General features: G+C 42.0%; 1 protein-coding gene across 4 annotated transcripts in view; it reads right to left on the reverse strand.

The window, feature by feature from the left end:
* The window catches only part of map3k4 (mitogen-activated protein kinase kinase kinase 4), a 217,038-nt gene that overhangs the window by 75,715 nt on the left and 119,678 nt on the right, over window positions 1-21,645 (reverse strand). For all 4 annotated transcript variants that reach the window (XM_072265759.1, XM_072265760.1, XM_072265758.1 and 1 more), the window contains exons 4-5: window positions 8,381-8,626; window positions 3,971-4,126 (exon numbers count right to left, since the gene is read on the reverse strand). In XM_072265759.1, coding sequence (XP_072121860.1) covers window positions 3,971-4,126; window positions 8,381-8,626 — 402 coding nt within the window. The remainder of the gene's footprint in view (window positions 1-3,970; window positions 4,127-8,380; window positions 8,627-21,645) is intronic.

The following is a 21,645-nucleotide window of genomic DNA, read 5'->3' on the forward strand; positions in this document are numbered from 1 at the left end:
CTTTAGCCACTGCCTTCAAACCAGGTAGATGATGAAACTAGAAGATTGGTTTTCAGATTACCTGACTCAGATTTTGTTTTACAAACAGTGAATTTACATATTATAAACTGTGTAGATATCATAATAGGAGTGGATCATTTGGAGTACTGTAGGAAAATGGAAGCAATGTGTACCTAACTGTAACACTATAGCCTGGAGTTCTCAATACAGAAAACGTTCAGAACACGGAGTATTTTGTTTACAGATAAACTGAATTTCACCTTCCTTTCAGTTGTGACTGTTCCATTTTGTATAACTATGTTTCACTGGGCTGTGAATATTTAATTGCTCTAGATTTTAGCCTTTGACATCTTAACAGCAACCTCCAGTTAGGCTGGATCTGGAGTATTGCATACATTTCTAGGCACTCCATTACAGGAAGGATGACAGGGTTTCTTTGGAAAGGGTGCATAAGAGGTTCACCAGGATGTTGCCTGGATTAGAAGGTATGTGCTAAAGCAAGTGGTTGGACAAACCTGGGTTGTTTTCTCTGGAGTGGTGGAGTCTGGGGGGAGATCTTCTGGGGGGAGATCTGATGGAGGTTTATAAGATTGTGAGAGGCATAGATAGAGTTGACAGACAGCATCTTTTTCCCAGTATTGAAATGTCTAATACCAGAGGGCACGCGCTTAAGGTGAGAGGGGTTAAATTCAGGAAGATGAGGGCCAAGTTGTTGTTGTTTTTTTTAAATATACACACACACTGTAGCAGGTGCCTGAAATGAGTTGCCTGGGGTGGTGGTAGAGGCAAATACATTCGGGACTTGTAGGAAATGTTTTGATAGATACATGAATATAACAGAAATGGAAGGATGTGGATGTTGTGTAGGCAGGAGGAATTAGTCTAGTTGGCCACCTGATTACTAATTTAATTGGTTCAGCACAACACTGTAGGCCAAAGAATCTGCTCCTATGCTGTACTGTTCTGTGTTCTATGCTCTAATATATTCTTCACACAAAAGTAATTATGATGAAACACTTTTATACTATTTATAACAATTTAGGCACTCTTAGTTCAAACTAGAAACTATATGTGTTTACATCTCCACTGTAAGATTAATCTTATTCAGTCACTGTGATAGCTAATTACATAAACCATTCAACAACGTGGCTTAAAATAAACAGAAAGCCATTAACAATTTCTTTCTCAATTGACAGGAAGCAGCAACATGAAACCATTGGGAAACAGCTCTATGAACTACACATTACTTATTTGCACTATTAACTGAAATTATGTAAAAGAATGAATTAAATCAGGTTTCTCAAAACACCCATGGAATGCTCTTCCATGCACAAGTGATGCGTTAAAAATATATATAGCATGTCAGCTTCAGATTCAGGAAGAAAAACTATAAATTGCAAATTTTAAGGAATCATGAGTGAAATAAAAGCATTAACAGAAACAGGAGTAGGCCATTCTGCCCTTCAGGTCTGCTGTACCAGTCAACAAGATCATGATCCTGGCCAGAATTCTGCTTCCTGACCCAGTCCTAAAAACGTACACCAGACGCTGTAGATATTTCACTGGTGAAATCCACAGATCATAATCCACGAAGAGAGGAAATTTCTTACAGTGCTTTTAAATAGGCCATGGCTTATGCATGCTGTTCGAGGTTCTCACAGACCTCTTCCCATCTCCCTACAAATTCACACATAAAAAATGAAGCATTCTTGCAGCATCTAACCAATTCAAGGACTCATTAGAGGATCTGAACGAATACCATGGTTGTCACAGACGTTATAAAAACAGTCACAGGCAAGTGTGCCCCCACAAAATAATTTGGCGTCTTCTCTACCAGAAGTCATGGATGAACTAGGAGATCTGCAATCTGCTGAGGGCCAGATCAGTGGCATTCAGGTCTGACAATCAAGTTAAAAACAAGAGGTTCAGGTACGAAGGTTGGAAAGCCACCTCATAGGCAAAGTGGCAATTCCAGACCAAATCTGAATCACTGAAGAAATATAGCAAGAATGCTATCTCCTTCTACAAAGTGAAACCAGACAACACAGGCGACAAGGCTTTGCTCCAAGATAAACTCAATGCCTTTTTTTGCTCGCTTTGACTATCAAAACATGGAGACACCTTCACAAACTCCCACAAACCCTAATGACTCTGTGTTTTCAGTCTCTGTGGCTGACATGAGAGCATTCTTTAGGAGGGTGAACCCATGGAAAGCACCTGACCCAGCAGGGGTACCTGGCAGAGTACTAAACATCGATGCTGATCAAATGACTGGAGTGCTCAATTATATCTTTAACCTTTTGCTTTGGTAGTCTGAGGTATCCACCTGCTTCAAGCAGGTTTCAATTAATCCAGTGCTTAAGAAACATGTGGTAACCTGTTTCAATGACTATCATCCAATAGCACTCAAGTCCACTGTGATGATATGCCTTGAGAGTTTGGTGATGAAACATATCAACTCCTGCCTGAGAAGCGACTTGGATCCACTCTAATTTTGCTATCATAACAACAGGTCCACAGCAAATGCCATTTCATTGACTCTTCACTGAATCCTGGAACATCTGGACAGCAAAGATGCAGTCATCAGGATGCTCTTCATTGAATGAATACAGCTTGCCATTCAATACTATCACCCTTCAAAACTAATCAATAAGCTTCAAATCTTTGGCCTTAATACCTCCTTGTGCAACTGGACTGGATCCTTGATTTTCTCACTTGCAGACACCAGTCAGTTCGGATGGGCAACAACATCTCCTCCACAATCTCCCTCAGCACAGGTGCACCACAAGACGATGTGCTTAGACCCCTGCTCTACTCATTTTATATTTATGACTGCGGGGCTAAGCACAGCTCCAATGCCGTATTTAAGTTTCCCGACGACATCAGCATACAAGGTGGGAGACTGAAAATTTGGCTGAATGGTGCCACAACAACCACCTCCCACATTAAGACTATGGAGATGGTTACTGGCTTTAGGAGGAAACCGGATATCCATGAGCCAGTCCTCATCTGGGAATATGAGGTGAACAGAGTCAGCAACTTTAAATTCCTCAGTGTCATCTTTACAGTGGGTCTGTCCTGGGTCCAGCATGCAAGTGCCATAACAGAGAAAGCACGGCAGAAAACATGTCACCTAAGACACTGACAAACTTCTATAGATGTGTGGTGGAGAGTATATTGACTAGTTGCATCACGGCCTAGTATGGAAACACCAATGCCCTTGAATGAAAAAGCCGACAAAAAGTAGCAGACGTGGCCCAATCCATCACATGTAAAGACCTCCCCACCACTAAGCACATCTGCACAGAACACTGTTGCAGGAAAGCAGCATCCATCACCAAGGACTCCCACCACCCAGCCCATGCTCTCTCCTCTCTACTGCCATCAGGCAGGTGGTACAGGACCCTCAGGATCCACACCACCAGGTTTAAGAACGGTTATTACCCTTCAGCCATCAGGCTCTGAACCACAGGGGACAACTTCACTTGCCCCATAACTGAACTGTTCCTTCCGAACTGGACTCAAGTTCAAGGACTCCATCTCATGTTCTCAATATTTATTGCTGATTTATTTATTATTATTTCTTTCTTTTCCCCCCATCTTTCCTTTTGCACTTGCATAGTTTTGGGGTTTTTCTTTTGCATATTGGTTGTTGTCTGCCCTGCTGGGTGTGATCTTTCATTGACTTGATTGTGTTTCTTGTACGTACTGTGATTGCCCACAAGAAAAGGAATCTCAGGTTTGGATATGGTGATTCACACACACACACTTTGATAATAAATACACTTTGAACTTGTCAAACTTATATGGGATCTTAAATATGTCAGTAAGATCACCTTTAGTTCTTCTAAGTTCAGGGAATCTGCTTAATTTTTCCTCATAAAACAGCCCACGGATGTCTAGAACCAATCTAGTGAACCTTCTCCATGTATAACCTTCAAGGAAAACTTTAAATCATTAAAATACTCACCATCAACATTTTATGCAAATCTTCCTCAAATCCATCAATATTACTGTCAACCTTCTGTTGTCTCTGGAATTCATCCATTATCCCATGCAACATGAACTGATAATACTGTTTCATGAGTAGGCCACCCTTCAGCACTTCTTTGCATTCTCTGACCAGCTGCAATATGAATAACCATTATATAATGTATTTATAAGTTTGCAGTTCAGGCCAAATATTGCATATTTTACTGGTAGAATTGGCAACGGATGTACTATTACTGAAACACAATTTCCAAAGCAGCCAAGAAAATTAGTAGAAACACAGAACTAATTTTTTAAAAAATTAACATTGGCATTAAATTAACATTCCCAACAGTTGAGCTATTCTGAATGAGTTAAATTCAGCCACGCTGGTAGTAAGACACAAGTCATCATGTCTAAACACAAAACATAAGAATACCAACATACCAACCTTTGATTAAAATGCGATTCGTAACAGCTGTCTTGAATGTCAAGTGAAGGGAGGGTCAAGGCTACATCATTAAGCTTGCCTCATAATTTAATACACAACTGGTATTAACACACAAATACTGACCCGAGTTAGTAATCAATGCACAAGAGGTGCCATATAGAAAAATGGATCAAAGATGCATAATATTCACAGCTTAAATGAATAATTAACATGAATTGGAATCCAATTGATGTGAGCAAAACAACAGTCAACAGCTTCAAGAAAGGATTAGAATTTGTAGAGATAAAAATTGGAGGCGAAATGAACATACACACAGTGGTCACTTTAGTAAATACACCTGTAGACCTGCTCATTAATGAGAATATCTAAATCAGTCAGTCATGTGGCAGCAACTCAATGCATAACAGCATGCAAACATGGTCAAGAGGTTAATTGCTGCTCAGACCAAACATCAGAATGGCTAAGAAATGTGATCTAAGTGACTTGACTGTGGAATGATTGTTGGTGCCAGACAGAGTGGGTTGAGTATTTCAGAAACTGCTGATCTCCTGGGATTTTCACACACAGTCTCTAAAGGTTACAGAGAATCGTGTGAAAAACCAAAAAAATATTCCTGTGAGCAGCAGTTCTGTGGGTGAAAGCATCTTGTTAATGAGAGACATTAGAGGAGAATGGCCAGACTGGTTCAGGCTGACAGGAAGGCAATGGCAACTATGTGTTACAACAGTGGTATGCAAAATAGCATGTCTGAATGCACATGTTGAAACTTGAAATGGAAGGGTACGGCGGCAGATCTCACCGGGTTCCATTCCTGTCACGACTTTATTAGATACACTTCCATTCCTAATAAAGTGGCCACTGAGTGTATGTGGGCTGTAGAGTACAGAAACACAACCTTCAGCCCACTGTGTCCAAGCTGCATCTGTAGAATCTCTTGTATTTAGGTTTACTTTCTAATGGCTCAAAAATATTAATAGCTTAAATTTTAAAAAGTTTGTATTTTGTTGTAAATTTGTAAAGCCCAAAAAATCTCAAATTGATGTGGTTAAATAACCATTTGTACTAGCAGATAGGATTTCCTAATTGCTAGATGACTGCTCCAGAATTTGAGCCTTCTAAAGACTTGAACAAATTGAAGGGAAAAATACACAAGTTACACTAATTGCAGGGGATGGGAACCAGAATGCTAGGGCAGCTCGTGGCATCTATTTCAAAGCAAGGAGTATTGCAGAAAAGGCAATAAGCTCATAGCATTGGTCAGCATTTGGAATTATGACACTGTAGCCATTAGTGAGACTTGGTTGCAGGAGTAGCAGAACAGGCAGCTCAGTGCTCCGGGCTTCCGTTGTTTTAGACACAATAGAGGGGAAGGTATTAAAGAGGGAAGGATACATTACTCGTTGGGGAAAACATCACAGCAGTGCTCAAATAGGACAGACTTGTGGTTTAGTCTACAGAGGCTACACGAGTGGAACTGAGAATAAGAAAGGGATGATTACATTAATAGGATATTATAGATCTCCCAATAGATATCAAGATTTCCAGGAGCAGATTTGTAGAGAGTCAGCTGATAGTTGCAAGAAAATATATTGTGATAGTAGGAGAATTTAATTTTCCACATATTGACTGGCAGTCACATACTGCAAAATGACTGGATGCAATAGTTTGTCAAATGTTTCCTTAATCAATGTATAGAGGTCCCAACGAGAGACAGTATGATACTGGATATCCTGTTAGGAAACAAGATTCCACCTACTGTCTTTTATTGGCTTTCCTTCACTACGTCCTGTTTAAGTTTAGAGAAAATAAGAAGTCGGACATTTGATACATCCTTTAAATTTGAGCAAATCTGGTGACCTTTTATTCAGTATTTTCATTTGATTTGATTTATTAGGCTTCTAATTTTTTTTCAAACTTTTAGATTTGATCAGAAAGTCTTTCTTTTTTTTTTGGTCACATCCTCAGAATGGACTGCCTAGTCCCTTTTTTTTCTTTGTTTTTTTTTCATCTAAAATTCAAAGTTTTTTCTTTCCTCTTCATGAACTGATAAGAGGAGAATTAGCTGTTTTCTTTTTTATTATATATTACATACTAGCTTAACACTATGATTTTGATAATGTCTATTTCAATCTGTTTGTATTGTTATTGATATATATATTTGAGATAATTCTCCTCGTTTGTATTTATGTTCCTTTTAAATCAATAAAAGGATTAATAAAGAAAGAAGAAAGGAAACAAGATAAGGGAGGTGACAGAACTGAGTTCAGGGAAATACTTTGCATCTAGTGATCATAATTACATCAGTTTCAACATAACTATAGAGGAAGATAGGACTGCTGTTTGGGTTGAGATTCTAAATTAGAGAAAGGCCAACCTTGATAGCATCTGAAAAGATATGACAGGTCTGGACCTAGACAGGTTGTTTCCTGACAAAGGGATGTTTGTTAAGTGGGAGGCTTTCAAAAGTGACATATTTAAAGTACAGAATTTGTACGTTCCTGTCAGAATAAAGGCAAGGCTAACCAGTTTAGGGAACCTTGGCTTTTGAGAGTAAAAGGTTAGCAAGGGGCAAAATTAGTCTTCGATGCATGGACCCAAAAGAAATGGGAGAGTTCTAATCATAAGAAAAAATCTGCAGATGCTGGCAATCCAAAGCAACACACACAAAATGTTGGAGGAACTCAGCAGATCAGGCAGCATTTACAGAAAGAGTACAGTCGTCACTTCAGGCCGAGACTCTTCTTCAGGACTGAAAAGGAAAGGGAAGACACCAGAATAAAAAAGGAGGAGGGGAAGGAGGATAGCCAGAAGGTGATAGGTGAAGCCAAGTGGGCTGGAAAAATAAAGGGCTGAAGAGGAAGGAATCCGATAGGAGACGAGAGTGGACCATAGAAGAAAAAGGAAGGGGGGGGGGGGGACACAGGGCAACGTGATAGCACATAATACATAAAACTGAATGAAGAGAAGTGCAAGGTAGTGCATTTTGCAAGAAGAAATAAGAGGCAATAGGAAACTAAATGATAAATGTTTTAAAAGAGTACAGAAGCAGGAAACTTGAGGTTTTCCAAATATATAAGAGGGAATTTGTCTGGAATTTAATGCAGACAAGTATTAGATGCTGCTTTTTGGGAGGACAAACGAGGGTAGAACTTGCAGTGACAGTAGGTTACTGAGAAGTGTGGGAGAACAAAGGGATCCATAATTCTCTGAAAGTGGTGTCACAGGCAAATAGGGTCGTAAAGAGAGCTTTTGGCATATTGGCCTTCATAAATCAGAATAATGAGTACAGGAGTTGGAATGTTACGTATTGCATACAGGAGTTGGAAAGTTGTACAAGACATTGGTGAGGCCAAATTAGGAGTATTGTGTGCAGTTCTGGTCACCAACCTACAGGGAAAATAATAATAAGATGGAAGAGCACAGAGAAAATTTACAAATGTGCTACTAGAACTCGAGGACCTGAGTTACGGGGAAATATTAAATAGATTAGGACTTTATTTCCTGGAACATAGGAGAATAAGAGGAAATTTGTTAGAGTATATAAAGTTATGAAGGGTATAGATAGGGTTAATGCAAGAAAGCTTTTTCTGCTGAAGTTGGAGGGAGAATAGATCGAGAGGTCATAGGTTAAGGGTGAAAGATGAAATATTTAAGGTGAACCTGAAGGGGAACTTCTTCAATCAGAGGGTGTGGAATGAGCTGCCAGCAGAAGTGGTGGATACAGGTTCAAATACAATGTTGGATAGAAGTTTGGACAGGTACATGCATGGGAGGGGTATGGAAGGCTATGGTCCTGGTGCGTGTCAACGAAGCTGGGCAGAATAACAATTGGGCATGGACTAGATAGACCAAAAGGCCTGTTACTGTGCTGTAGCGCTCTATGACTAACTAATGTTCCAAGAAAAGTGAAAAATCAGTGATTTCATCGTTTGTTCTGATTCAACAACAGCGGCAGCCTACCTGTTTAATACTCAGCAGTGATGGCTCCCCTGCAGGTCTCTGCTCCAGCCTTAGTTTCAAGCATTCATGAATTACGTTGAGGAGCACTCGGCACAAGACCAAGTAGGCAGGCTGGAACGATGGGAGTTCCATGGCCTCCAACTGGTCCCACGACACCCTGCTATTCTTTTGTTCTGTGCAGGACGATGTGTGAGATAATTCGGGCAGGTAATCATGACAGCTTAAGGGCTCTGGAACAGCAAAGAACTGAAACACAGACAGAAAAAGAAATGTTGTTAATTCATAAGTGTAATTATGAATTGCACCCAGAGAAATCTTTGGTTATTTTGATACAGCAATTAAAAATAAACAATTGACCAGTAATAAATGGCCATCACTGGTAATACCTAGCAGTGATTGATCTTTAAGTGCCCTCTCAGATGTAACCACTCTTGATTTTGAGAGAGGAATATGTAAATAAGAACAACCTTTATAAAAAGTTCAAAAGTTGACCAACTACTTCAGGTAAAGACTAATGCAGGTGCCAAGAAGCCTAATTGAAGAACAATCTGCATGGAAATTTAAATCATTACTCCCATCAGAAGTCAAGCTGGAAACATGCCACATACCCTTTCACATCTATGGTTGAAAAATATATTAAAGTACAAAAAAAGCAAATAGTTGGATTATTTTGATAAGGATCCTTAGCAGGTTTATGATCATAACATTGAAAATGATGATTGATTAGTATATGCACTTTTACACTTCACACTTAATGGGTTTTTGATTTAGATAATACAAAACAGATCAACAACACTTTCATTGTCCAAATGATCACTTCAATTGCCATTCCTCCAATTCATGTTCCAACTTCATCCAATTTATCAGAGCCAAGCAAACCACCTCAGGAATCAGTATCTCACTAACCTAAGTCCAGTTCTCTGCTTTCATACCCTTCTGCTATGTCTCTTACCAGTTTTCTAAATGGGGCACCACAGTAGCATTGAGGTTAGTGTGACACTATTACAGCTGAGGTAGTTCCAGAGTTCAATTCCAGCACCTTCTGCAAGGAGTTTGTGTGTTCTCCCCATCACTGCGGGGGGGGGGAGTCCAAAGACGTTGCAGTTAGTAAGTTAATTGATGATTGTAAATTGTCCAGTGACTAGGCAGGTGTTAAATAAGCAGAGCACTGGGCGGTCCGACTCATTGGACTGGATGGGCTTGTTCCCCACTGTATCGCTAAATAAATACATTTGCCTCTCCATCCAACCCCCTTAATGCTAGTACACAGCTTGCTCATATCCTAGCTTCTTTCATCTCTCCTTGCCCCTCCAAAGTGGCGGTCAAAGATTATATCCTTTGTGTCTACACTGCCTTTCCATTTTTCGGCACCTGTCCGGCTCTTTGCCAGACCTCTGCCAAAAGGCAGAATTTCTCTTCTCTAGTTAACTTTCATACACTTATAAATGATCTGAGTTAAAGCACTTACTATGTTAGAAAGATATATATCCCATTCAGTTACAGAATGTTCTAGCTTGTTACAAAACAAGCTATGATGATGTACAAAATTGTAAGTTTTTTAGAACTTGTTTTTCTGGACATACAATAAAAATGGCCAAAACAAAACTGCCAAAGAAAACAAAAATCATCATGTTGGCACTCAATGTTAGTAGGACGAAAGAGGTGATTGTGGACTTCAAGAAGGGCAAGACGAAGGAGCACATACCAATCCTCATAGAGGGATCAGAAGTGGAGAGTGAGCAGCTTCAAGTTCCTGGGTGTCAAGATCTCGGAGGATCTAACCTGGTCCCAACATATCAATGTAGTTATAAAGAAGGCAAGACAGAGGCTATACCTTATTAGGAGTCTGAAGAGATTTGACGTGTCAACAAATACACTCAAAAACTTCTATAGTTGTACCATGGAGAGCATTCTGACAGGCTGCATCACTGTCTGGTATGGAAGGACTACTGCACAGGACCGAAAGAAGCTGCAGAAGGTTGTGCATCAGTCAGCTCCATCTTGGGCACTAGCCTACAAAGTACCCAGGACATTTTTAGGGAGCGGTGTCTCAGAAAGGCAGCGTCCATTATTAAAGATCTCCAGCACCCAGGGCATGACCTTTTCTCACTGTTACCATCAGGTAGGAGATACAGAAGCCTGAAGGCACACACTCAGCGATTCAGGAACAGCTTCTTCCCCTCTGCCATCCGATTCCTAAATGGACATTGAAGCTTTGGACACTATCTCACTTTTTTTTTAAAATATACAGTATTTCTGTTTTTGCACCTTCTTTTAAATCTATTCAATATACATAATTGATTTACTTCTTTATTTTTTCTCTCTCTCTGCTAGATAATGTATTGCATTGAACTGCTGCGAAGTTAACAAGTTTCACGTCACATGCCAGTGATACTAAAACTGCTTCTGAGAAAACCAAGCTCCAAGGCTGCTTAAAGCAGCAATGTATAGGCATCCTGAAAATTAAAGTTCAGGATTTATTTTGCACCATCTTGTCAAGTGACTGTTGTTTATTTTTTTAATTACATCTGTTCAAGACAGCTGCTCTCTGCTGCAATATGCGAGAAACACATCTAAATTGTACATGGAAACAGGCTATCTCAGCCCTTCTAGTCCGTGCCGAACTCCTACTTTCACCTAGTCCCACCGACCTGCACTCAGTCCATAACCCTCCATTCCTTTCCTGTCCATATATCTATCCAATTTAACTTTAAACAACAACATCGAACCTGCCTCAACCACTTCTGCTGGAAGTTCATTCCACACAGCCACCACTCTCTGAGTAAAGAAGTTCCCCCTCATGTTACCCCTAAACTTTTGCCCCCTCTCAACTCATGTCCTCTTGTTTGAATCTCCCCCACTCTCAATGGAAAAAGCCTATCCACATCAACTCTATCCCCCTCATAATTTTAAATACCTCTATCAAGTCCCCTCTCAACCTTTTACACTCCAAAGAATAAAGACCCAACTTGTTCAACCTTTCTCTGTAACTTAGGAGATGAAACCCAGGCAACATTTCAGTAAACCTCCTCTGTACTCTCTCAATTTTATTGACATCTTTCCTATAATTCAGTGACCAGAACTGTACACAATACTCCAAATTTGGCCTTACCAATGCCTTATACAATTTCAACATCACATCCCAACTCCTATACACAAAGCTCTGATTTATAAAGGCCAGCATAACAAAAGCTTTCTTCACCACCCTATCCACATGAGATTCCACCTTCAGGGAACTATGCACCATTATTCCTAGATCCCTCTGTTCTACAGCATTCTTCAGTGCCCTACCATTTACCATGTATGTCCTATTTTGATTAGTCCTACCAAAATGTAGCACCTCACATTTTTCAGCATTAAACTCTATCTGCCATCTTTCAGCCCACTCTTCTAACTGGCCTAAATCTCTCTGCAAGCTTCGAAAACCTACTTTATTATCCGCAACGCCACCTACCTTAGTATCATCTGCATACTTACTAATCCAATTTACCACCCATCATCCAGATCATTAATGTATATGACAAACAACATTGGACCCAGTACAGATCCCTGAAGCACACCGCTACACACCGTCCTCCAATCTGACACACAGTTATCCACCACTACTCTCTGGGGTCTCCCATCTAGCCACTGCTGAATCCATTTTACTACTTCATTATTAATGCCTAACCATTGAACCTTCCTAACTAACCTTCCATGTGGAGCCTTATCAAAGGTCTTACTGAAGTCCATATAGACAACATCCACCGCTTTACCCTTGTCAACTTTCCTAGTAACCTCATTAAAAAATTCAATAAGATTTGTCAAACATGACCTTCCACGCACAAATCCATGTTGACTGTTCTGAATCAGACCCTGTCTATCCAGATAATTATATATACCATCTCTACAACACAAATTCAGTTTGGTTCAATCAGTCCGTCCTTTAAGAAGCAAACAATAAGATAGCTAAATTCAAAGTTCAAAGTAAAATTTATTCTCAGAGTATTCTCACCACATACAACCGAGATTCTTTTTTTCTTTTTCTGCGGGCATACTTAGCAAATCAATAGAACAGTAATTGTAAACTAGAAACATCAGGAACTGTAAACAAACTGTGCAAATTTAGGTAATAAATAGCAATAAATAATGAGCATAAAATAATAAGATTAAAAAAGCCCTTAAGTGAGTGTAGTTATTCCCTTTTATTCAAGAGCCTGTTGGTTGAGGGATAGTGGCTGTTCTTGAACCTGGTTGTGTGAAGAGCAAATGAGATACCATCTGCAGTACACCTGCTGCTTCAGTAGGTGAAGGCAGCTTCAAGAGAGAAAAAATAACCGATTTGCAACTCAACTCTTTATAAATGCTTTCTGAATTAACTGTTACATTGAAGCAGGGTAAGGATAAAACCAGATAAGCCAACCAGCTTCAACAGTGGCACCAAACTTAAGACATGGCAAATTCCAGACCAGCCAACCTTATAAGTTTCGATGTGTTGTGCATTCAGAGATGCTCTTCTGCACACCACTGGTGTAGCACGTGGTTACTTGAGTTACTGTCAGCTTGAACCAGTCCGACCATTCTCCTCTGACTTCCCTCATTAACAATGCATTTTCACCCACAGAACTGCACCTCACTAGATGTCTTCTGTTTTCCCCCATCAGTCTCTGTAAACTCTAGAGACTGTTATGCATGAAAATCCCAGGAGATCAGCAGTTTCTGAGGTACTCAGACCAGTCCTCCTGGCAACAACAATCATTCTACGGTCAAAGAAATGGTCACATTTCTCCCCCATTCTGATGTTCAGTTCGAGCAACAACTGAACCTCTTGACCATGTCTGCATGCTTTTATGCACTGAGTTCCAGGACGTGATTGGCAGAATAGATACAGCGGGTTCTGGTTAACTAGGACCAGTACATTTTGGTCCAATTAAGTGGCTGTTGTAATTAGCTAAAATTTCATGGAAATAGTTAAAAGGTATTAAAAAGACGAACTACCATATAACTGAGCAACAAATTATGTATTTAAATTAAATGCAGAACAAATTAGAACACTACCAATGCTACCACAGTACTATAAGATTGTATATTAGTTCTTCATAGCTATTGTCAAAGGAAATCATCTGGTGTACGCTGCCATGTATGGAGTGTCCAGAGAGGGCAGCACCTCTGGTGAAGAGGCTTGTTGTGTCCATTCTGGGGCAGCTCACCCACCTTTGGTCCCCACCGGACACTCAGCTCTCACCTGTGGCTCCAAGTAGCTGCTGTTCACACATGACAGTGGCCACACCCCAGTGCACAGCTCGACAAGTGGGCTAAATTAGATAAAGGTACCTACAGAACTCATACCCCAGTGAGTAGAACTTCCCCAGTGCAATGACTTTTCTACTTAAAAAACTCTTCCGCACAGATACGACGGACAGCCAACATGCTGCCACGTTCTTTTGATTGACTGTAAATGAACAAAATTAGCCCAGACACCTATTGCAGATAATGGACAGTCATCATACAATAGTTTTGATGATGACATATCCCAAATCTTCACCTTCATTATAACATCCAAGACGGTTGGTGATACCTTCAGGTTCTTCACAGTTCCTATCTTGTGCTGAAATAGTGAAATTGTTTCATTTTCACTCCTGTCCACCTCTGGCATCTCCAAGCCTGAATGCTTGAAACCAGTGAGCAAAACAGTTCTGAATTGTATTACTGCTTATTTCCCCACAACTATCAGTGACAAAAATCACTACTTTTTGAACACGCAAATAACGCCTTTTAAAAACTGTTCATTCTTCACACAGTGTAGCATGCCTAACAGCCACACAACTTCATGTGAGTGACGCTAGTTAGAACCTGTTCGGCAACAGTTTCCTGTCCCAATTAAGCAGTACAGTGTCCCAAATAGACAAAAGGAACCCGGCTATTTTCTCAATTAGTTTTTGCTCTTTCACAGCTGTCCCAAATAAGCAACTACAGGTGTCTCCCGCTTTTTGAACGTTCGCTTTACGAAACCTCACTGTTACGAAAGACATCAATCAGAGCTTTTCAGTACTCTGTAACATCTTCCCAATGACAACTCACTGTGAATGCCAATTTACTACATTTGTACAAAGTGCAAAATGGCAACAATGAACAACAACCAGAGACAATTGTCACCATCACTGATCTAGGCAAAAGATAGCAGATTGTCACAATAAACTTTGAATATTAATTTCAAAATCATCCACTGTCACTAATAGATTTTTCATCCTTTCATAATTAGTCAACTCTCGCCTTTGGCCTGTCTGCTGCTAAAGCCTTAATATCTCCAGACTTTTCCATTAACCACCAGGCTAGCCTCCCCTCCTCTTCAACAAAGATCTTTCCACATCTGCCTTCTGTCCCTATGTCCATGTGTCATTCATGACTGTACACTGCTTTCTGGTCCAGCATAATTTGAAAACTCTCAAATTCCTTCAGTCTTCCCATTGCCCATCTCCAGATTCCACAAACCATCCTGCATCTCTGAGCTTCTCCGACTTCCCATCTTCATCTCAAGCCACATAATACTCTAACCTAAACCTCACCCTCCTTCTTAAAGAAAATTCTTCAAACCAACTTTTCACCAAACTTTTGTTCATCTTCCTTATTACTTCCATATCTGGTTTGGTCAAATTCTGTGAATCTGAAGGGTGTTCAAAAGGGGCAGAAACACTCTCTTAGAATTGGACTAAAAGCACAAATAAATTCAAATGGGGGTGAAAGAAGAAAAGGAGCTGGGTGGGGAAAAAAGTTAAGGTGTTTGTAGAGAATCCACATAAGTTTTTGTTGTGGCTGGTTTATGTGCTGTAAATATCACACAGCAACGATGATACAATGAAATTGTAAAACACCCACCAGTCGACCCAAAATCACCTACTATAAGCTCAAGATATTTGTTACTTGTACAACCTGGCCTCAAATGATGCTGAAGTTTATGAAGTTACAGCATTTCGTAGGCTTCTGCAGTTCTTTATACAGTGGCTATAAAAAGTATTCACCCTAAATTAATTACAAATATAAAACACAAAATAATTGATTGCCTAAGTATTCACCCCCTTTAATATGACACACCAAATCATCACTAGTGCAGCTGATCAGTTTCAGTAGGTACATAATTAGTTAAATGGAGATCACTTGTGGGCAGTCAAGGTCTTTCAATTGATCGTAGTAAAAATAGACCTGTATCTGGTAGGTCCAACTACCGGTGAGTCAGTATCCTGCAAAAACTACACCATGAAGGCAAAATAACACTGCAAGCAACTCTGCAAAAAGGTTATTGAAAAAGCACCAGTCAGGAGATGGATACAAGAAAATTTCCAAGTCACTGAATATCCCTTGGAGTACAGTTAAGTCAATTATCAAGAAATGGAAAGAACATGACACAGCTGTAAATCTGCACAGAGTAGGCCATCCTCAAAAACTGAGTGACCGTCCAAGAAGGGGACTAGTAAAGGAGGCCACCAAGAGACCTATGACAACTCTGGAGGGATTACAAGCTTCAGTGGTTGAAATGGGAGACACTGTGCATACAACAACTGTTGCACACCAGATGCTTCACCAGTCACAGCTTTATGGGAGCGTGGCAAAGAGAAAGCCACTGTTGAAAAAAGCATTCACATGAAATCTCACCTAGAGTTTGCCAGAAGGCATGGAGGAGACTCTAAAGTCAGCTGGAATAAGGTTCTATGGTCTGATGAAACCAAAGTTAAGCTTTTTGGCCATCAGACTAAACACTATGTTTGGCGTAAGCCACACATCATCAAAAACACACCCTCCCTACCATGAAGCATGGTGGTGGCTACATCATGCTGTGGGGATGCTTCAGGGCGACAGGCCCTGGAAGGCTTGCAAAGGTAGAGGGCAAAATTAATGCAGCCAAATACAGGGAAATCCTGGAGGAAAACCTGATGCAGTCTACATGAGAACTGTGACTTGGAAGAAGATTGGTTTTCCAAGAAGACAATCACTCCAAGCATAAAACCAAAGCTATACAGGAATGGCTTAAAAACAACAAAGTTAATGTCTTGGAGTGGCCAAGTCAGAATCCAGACCTCAATCCAATTGAGAGTTTGTGGCTGAACTTGAAAAGGGCTGTTCACTCACAATCCCCATGTAATCTGACAAAGCCTGAGCAATTTTGTAAAGAAGAATGGTGAAAAATTGTAGTGCCCAGATAGGCAAAACCTATCCACATAGACTGAAGACTGTAATTGCTGCTCAAGGTGCATCTACTAAATACTGACCAAAGGGGGTGAATACTTGTGCAATCAATTATTTTATGTTTTATGTTTGTAATTAACTTACACCACTTTGTAGAGATCGGTTTTCACTTTGACACAAGAGTCTTTTTCTGTTGATCAGTGTCAAAAAAAGTCAAATTAAATCCACTGTGATTCAATATTGTAAAACAATGAAACATGAAAACTTCTGGGTCGGGGGGGTGAATACTTTTTATAGGCATTGTATTTCTGAATGCACAAAATAAGAGTGAACACCTCGAAGGATAAAGAACACAAAAGGTGTGTGAAATTAAAAAAAACATTGATGTATTAACACAGAATTTGAATATATCTGTAATTCTTAAATCTATTTTAAAATTAGAAACTTCAAGAGCTAGTTTCTGGACATGGGCATTCACCTGCAACAGAAACATTTTGAGAAATGATTTAATCAACATTTGTGTATCTATATATATATATATTAGTTTCACAATACAGTATAAAATAACTTTCCTTAACAGCAACAGTACTGTTAAAGTTACTTTCATTTCTATACTGACTTGCAAATTAATTACTCAGTTCTTTTTCCTGCAGAGTGTTTGGGAAGAAGGGGACTGCAACGATGCCCATTTAACCTGAAGTGAACTTCACTTAAGGGATGTACTACAGGTCCACAATCCTTTATCTGAAATCCTTGAGGCCAGTTGCATTTCAGAATTCAGAACTTTTGGGATTTCAGACCCCCCTCCCCGCAACCGCTACCAAAAAAAAACTTGCAAGCTCAAGTCCCTTATTTAATCTGTGCGGTGGACTTCAGGACCCAGCGGCATACCAAGCCTATGCACATCCTCCCGGATACTTTAAATCAGCGGTCCCCAACCACCGGGCCGCGGTCTGGTACCAGGCCGCGAGGAAACGATATGATTTGGCGATAGGAGTCAGCTGCACCTTTCCTCATTCTGTCATGCCCACTGTTGAGCCATTACACATGCGAGGTCATTACCCGCGCGTCATCCATGTCAGCGCGGGAAGAAGATCAACTCCTCGAGCTTGCAAATGACGACAGGCTGAAAAGTATGTTTGACATAACATCTCTGCCGGCATTCTGGATCAAAGTCAAGGCTAAATATCCTGAGATAGCCTGGAAAGCACTGAAAACATTGCCTCCATTTCCAACATATCTCTGCAATGAATGCAACGAAATCCAAATTGCAGAAAGGACTGAACATAAGGAACCCCCTTCGAGTATCACTGTCTCCCATCACCCCTCGATAGGGCCGTCTTGTTGGAGGAAAACAAGCCCAGGGCTCCCACTGATTCAGCGATATTGGTGCATTGCAATAATTTTATATGTTCATACGGGGAAAATATGTGCTGTGTGTTTAATATCTAAACGTTACTTAAAATGTAATGATGCTATTGACTTACTTATATAACCATATAACAATTACAGCACGGAAACAGGCCATCTCTGCCCTTCTAGTCCGTGCCGAACGTTACTCTCACCTAGTCCCACCGACCTGCACTCAGCCCACAACCCTCCATTCCGTTCCTGTACATATATCTATCCAATTTTTCTTTAAATGATAATATCGAACCTGCCTCTACCACTTCTACTGGAAGTTTGTTCAACACTCACTTCAAGCTCCCCTGTCCTCCCCTGATAATTGACTTATCACTATTTTCACGCGAGGAAAATATGCACTGTGTGTTTAATATTAAATTTGTTAGAGAAACCCTTTTAGAAACGAAATTGAGTGTATTAGCCACTTATCACATATATTCCGGTTGTGATTAACACCCCGCCCCCCACAGAATTGCCAAAAATGATTTATAGAAAAAGAAGGCACGGACATACATGCGCACCGGTGCCTGTGCAAGAATTCATGGTCATTATAGTCTCTCAGGGTAAACAACGTATTTGACTGCTACTCTTGTCTGTTGGTAACCCTACCCGCCCCCCCCCCACCTGGGTTGCCAGTCCGCAAGAATATTGTCAATATGAAACCGGTCCGCAGTGCAAAAAAGGTTGGGGACCCTTGCTTTAAATCATCTCTAGATTACTTATAATACCTAATACGATGTAAATGCTATGTAAATAATTGTTAACAACAGGAATTCCGCAGATGCTGGAAATTCAAGCAACACACATCAAAGTTGCTGGTGAACGCAGCAGGCCAGGCAGCATCTGTAGGAAGAGGTGCAGTCGACATTTCAGGCCGAGACCCTTCGTCAGGACTAACTGAAGGAAGAGTGAGTAAGGGATTTGAAAGTTGGAGGGGGAGGGGGAGATCCAAAATGATAGGAGAAGACAGGAGGGGAAGGGATGGAGCCAAGAGCTGGACAGGTGATAGGCAAAAGAGGATACAAGAGGATCATGGGACAGGAGGTCCGGGAAGAAAGACGGGTGGGGGGGGGACCCAGAGGATGGGCAAGGGGTATATTCAGAGGGACAGAGGGAGAAAAAGGTGAGTGAGAGAAAGAATGGGTGCATAAAAATGAATAACAGATGGGATACGAGGGGGAGGTGGGGCCTTAGCGGAAATTAGAGAAGTCGATGTTCATGCCATCAGGTTGGAGGCTACCCAGACGGAATACAAGGTGTTGTTCCTCCAACCTGAGTGTGGCTTCATCTTTACAGTAGAGGAGGCCGTGGATGGACATGTCAGAATGGGAATGGGATGTGGAATTAAAATGTGTGGCCACTGGGAGATCCTGCTTTCTCTGGCAGATAGAGCGTAGATGTTCAGCAAAGCGGTCTCCTAGTCTGCGTTGGGTCTCGTCAATATATAAAAGGCCACATCCGGAGCACCGGACGCAGTATATCACCCCAGTCGACTCACAGGTGAAGTGTTGCCTCACCTGGAAGGACTGTTTGGGGCCCTGAATGGTGGTAAGGGAGGAAGTGTAAGGGCATGTGTAGCACTTGTTCCGCTTACATGGATAAGTGCCAGGAGGGAGATCAGTGGGGAGGGATGGGGGGGACGAATGGACAAGGGAGTTGTGTAGGGAGCGATCCCTGCGGAATGCAGAGAGAGGGGGGGAGGGAAAGATGTGCTTAGTGGTGGGATCCCGTTGGAGGTGGCGGAAGTTACGGAGAATAATATGTTGGACCCGGAGGCTGGTGGGGTGGTAGGTGAGGACCAGGGGAACCCTATTCCTAGTGGAGTGGCGAGAGGATGGAGTGAGAGCAGATGTACATGAAATGGGGGAGATGCGTTTAAGAGCAGAGTTGATAGTGGAGGAAGGGAAGCCCCTTTCTTCAAAAAAAAAGACATCTCCCTCGTCCTAGAATGAAAAGCCTCATCCTGAGAGCAGATGCGGTGGAGACGGAGGAATTGCGAGAAGGGGATGGCGTTTTTGCAAGGGACGGGGTGAGAAGAGGAATAGTCCAGATAGCTGTGAGAGTCAGTAGGCTTATAGTAGACATCAGTGGATAAGCTGTCTCCAGAGACAGAGACAGAAAGATCTAGAAAGGGGAGGGAGGTGTCGGAAATGGACCAGGTAAACTTGAGGGCAGGGTGAAAGTTGGAGGCAAAGTTAATAAAGTCAACGAGTTCTGCATGCGTGCAGGAAGCAGCACCAATGCAGTCATCGATGTAGCGAAGGAAAAGTGGGGGACAGATACCAGAATAGGCACGGAACATAGATTGTTCCACAAACCCAACAAAAAGGCAGGCATAGCTAGGACCCATACGGGTGCCCATAGCTACACCTTTAGTTTGGAGGAAGTGGGAGGAGCCAAAGGAGAAATTATTAAGAGTAAGGACTAATTCCGCTAGACGGAGCAGAATGGTGGTAGAGGGGAACTGATTAGGTCTGGAATCCAAAAAGAAGCGTAGAGCTTTAAGACCTTCCTGATGGGGAATGGAAGTACATAAGGACTGGACATCCATGGTGAAAATAAAGCGGTGGGGGCCAGGGAACTTAAAATCATCGAAAAGTTTAAGAGCGTGAGAAGTGTCACGAACATAGGTCGGAAGGGATTGAACAAGGGGTGATAAAACAGTGTCGAGGTATGCAGAGATGAGTTCGGTGGGGCAGGAGCAAGCTGAGACAATAGGTCGGCCAGGACAGGCAGGTTTGTGGATCTTGGGTAGGAGGTAGAAACAGGAAGTGCGGGGTGTGGGAACTATAAGGTTGGTAGCAGTGGATGGGAGATCCCCTGAGCGGATAAAGTCGGTGATGGTGTGGGAGACAATGGCCTGGTGCTCCTTAGTGGGGTCACAATTGAGGGGTAAATAAGAGGAGGTATCCGCGAGTTGTCGCTGTGCCTCGGCAAGGTAGAGGTCAGTACGCCAGACTACAACAGCACCCCCCTTATTGGCGGGTTTAATAATAAGGTTAGGATTAGTGCGGAGGGAGTGGAGAGCAGAGCGTTCGGAAGGAGTGAGGTTGGAATGGGGACAAGGTGCGGTTAAGTCGAGACGGTTGATGTCCCGTCGGCAATTAGCGATAAGAAGATCCAGAGCAGGCAGAAGACCAGAGCGGGGTGTCCATGAAGAGGAGGAGGGTTGAAGACGGGAGAAGGGGTCATCGGTGGGGGTGGAAGAGTCCTTGCCGAAGAAGTAGGCTCGGAGACGGAGACGGCGGAAGAAAAGCTCCGCATCGTGGCGAACACGGAACTCGCTGAGGTGTGGGCGAAGGGGGACAAACGTGAGGCCCTTACTGAGAACAGAGCGTTCTGCCTCCGACAGTTGAAGGTCGGAGGGGATGGTAAAGACCCGGCACGGATGACAGCTGGGATCAGAGGGGGGAGGGGGGAGGCTAGGGGTGTCAATGGAGAGGGGAGGGTTGGGGTGAGAGGAAGATGGAGCCTCCGAGGGCCCAGGAGTTGACGGTGGGATCTGAGGAAGACGGGGCTGCGGAGTGGTGGTGGGGGAAGGGGAGACGGGAGTCACAACAGCAGCACATAAAGACCCGGCCTGGAGTTCAAGGCTGGAATCTTGAGAGCTGGGATCAGAGGGAGGAGGGAGGAGGCTGGGGGTGTCAATGGAGAGGGGAGGGTTGGGGTGAGAGGAAGATGGAGCCTCTGAGTACCCAGGA

This window comes from Mobula birostris, chromosome 8 (genome assembly GCF_030028105.1).
Source record: "Mobula birostris isolate sMobBir1 chromosome 8, sMobBir1.hap1, whole genome shotgun sequence".
NCBI lineage: Eukaryota > Metazoa > Chordata > Chondrichthyes > Myliobatiformes > Myliobatidae > Mobula > Mobula birostris.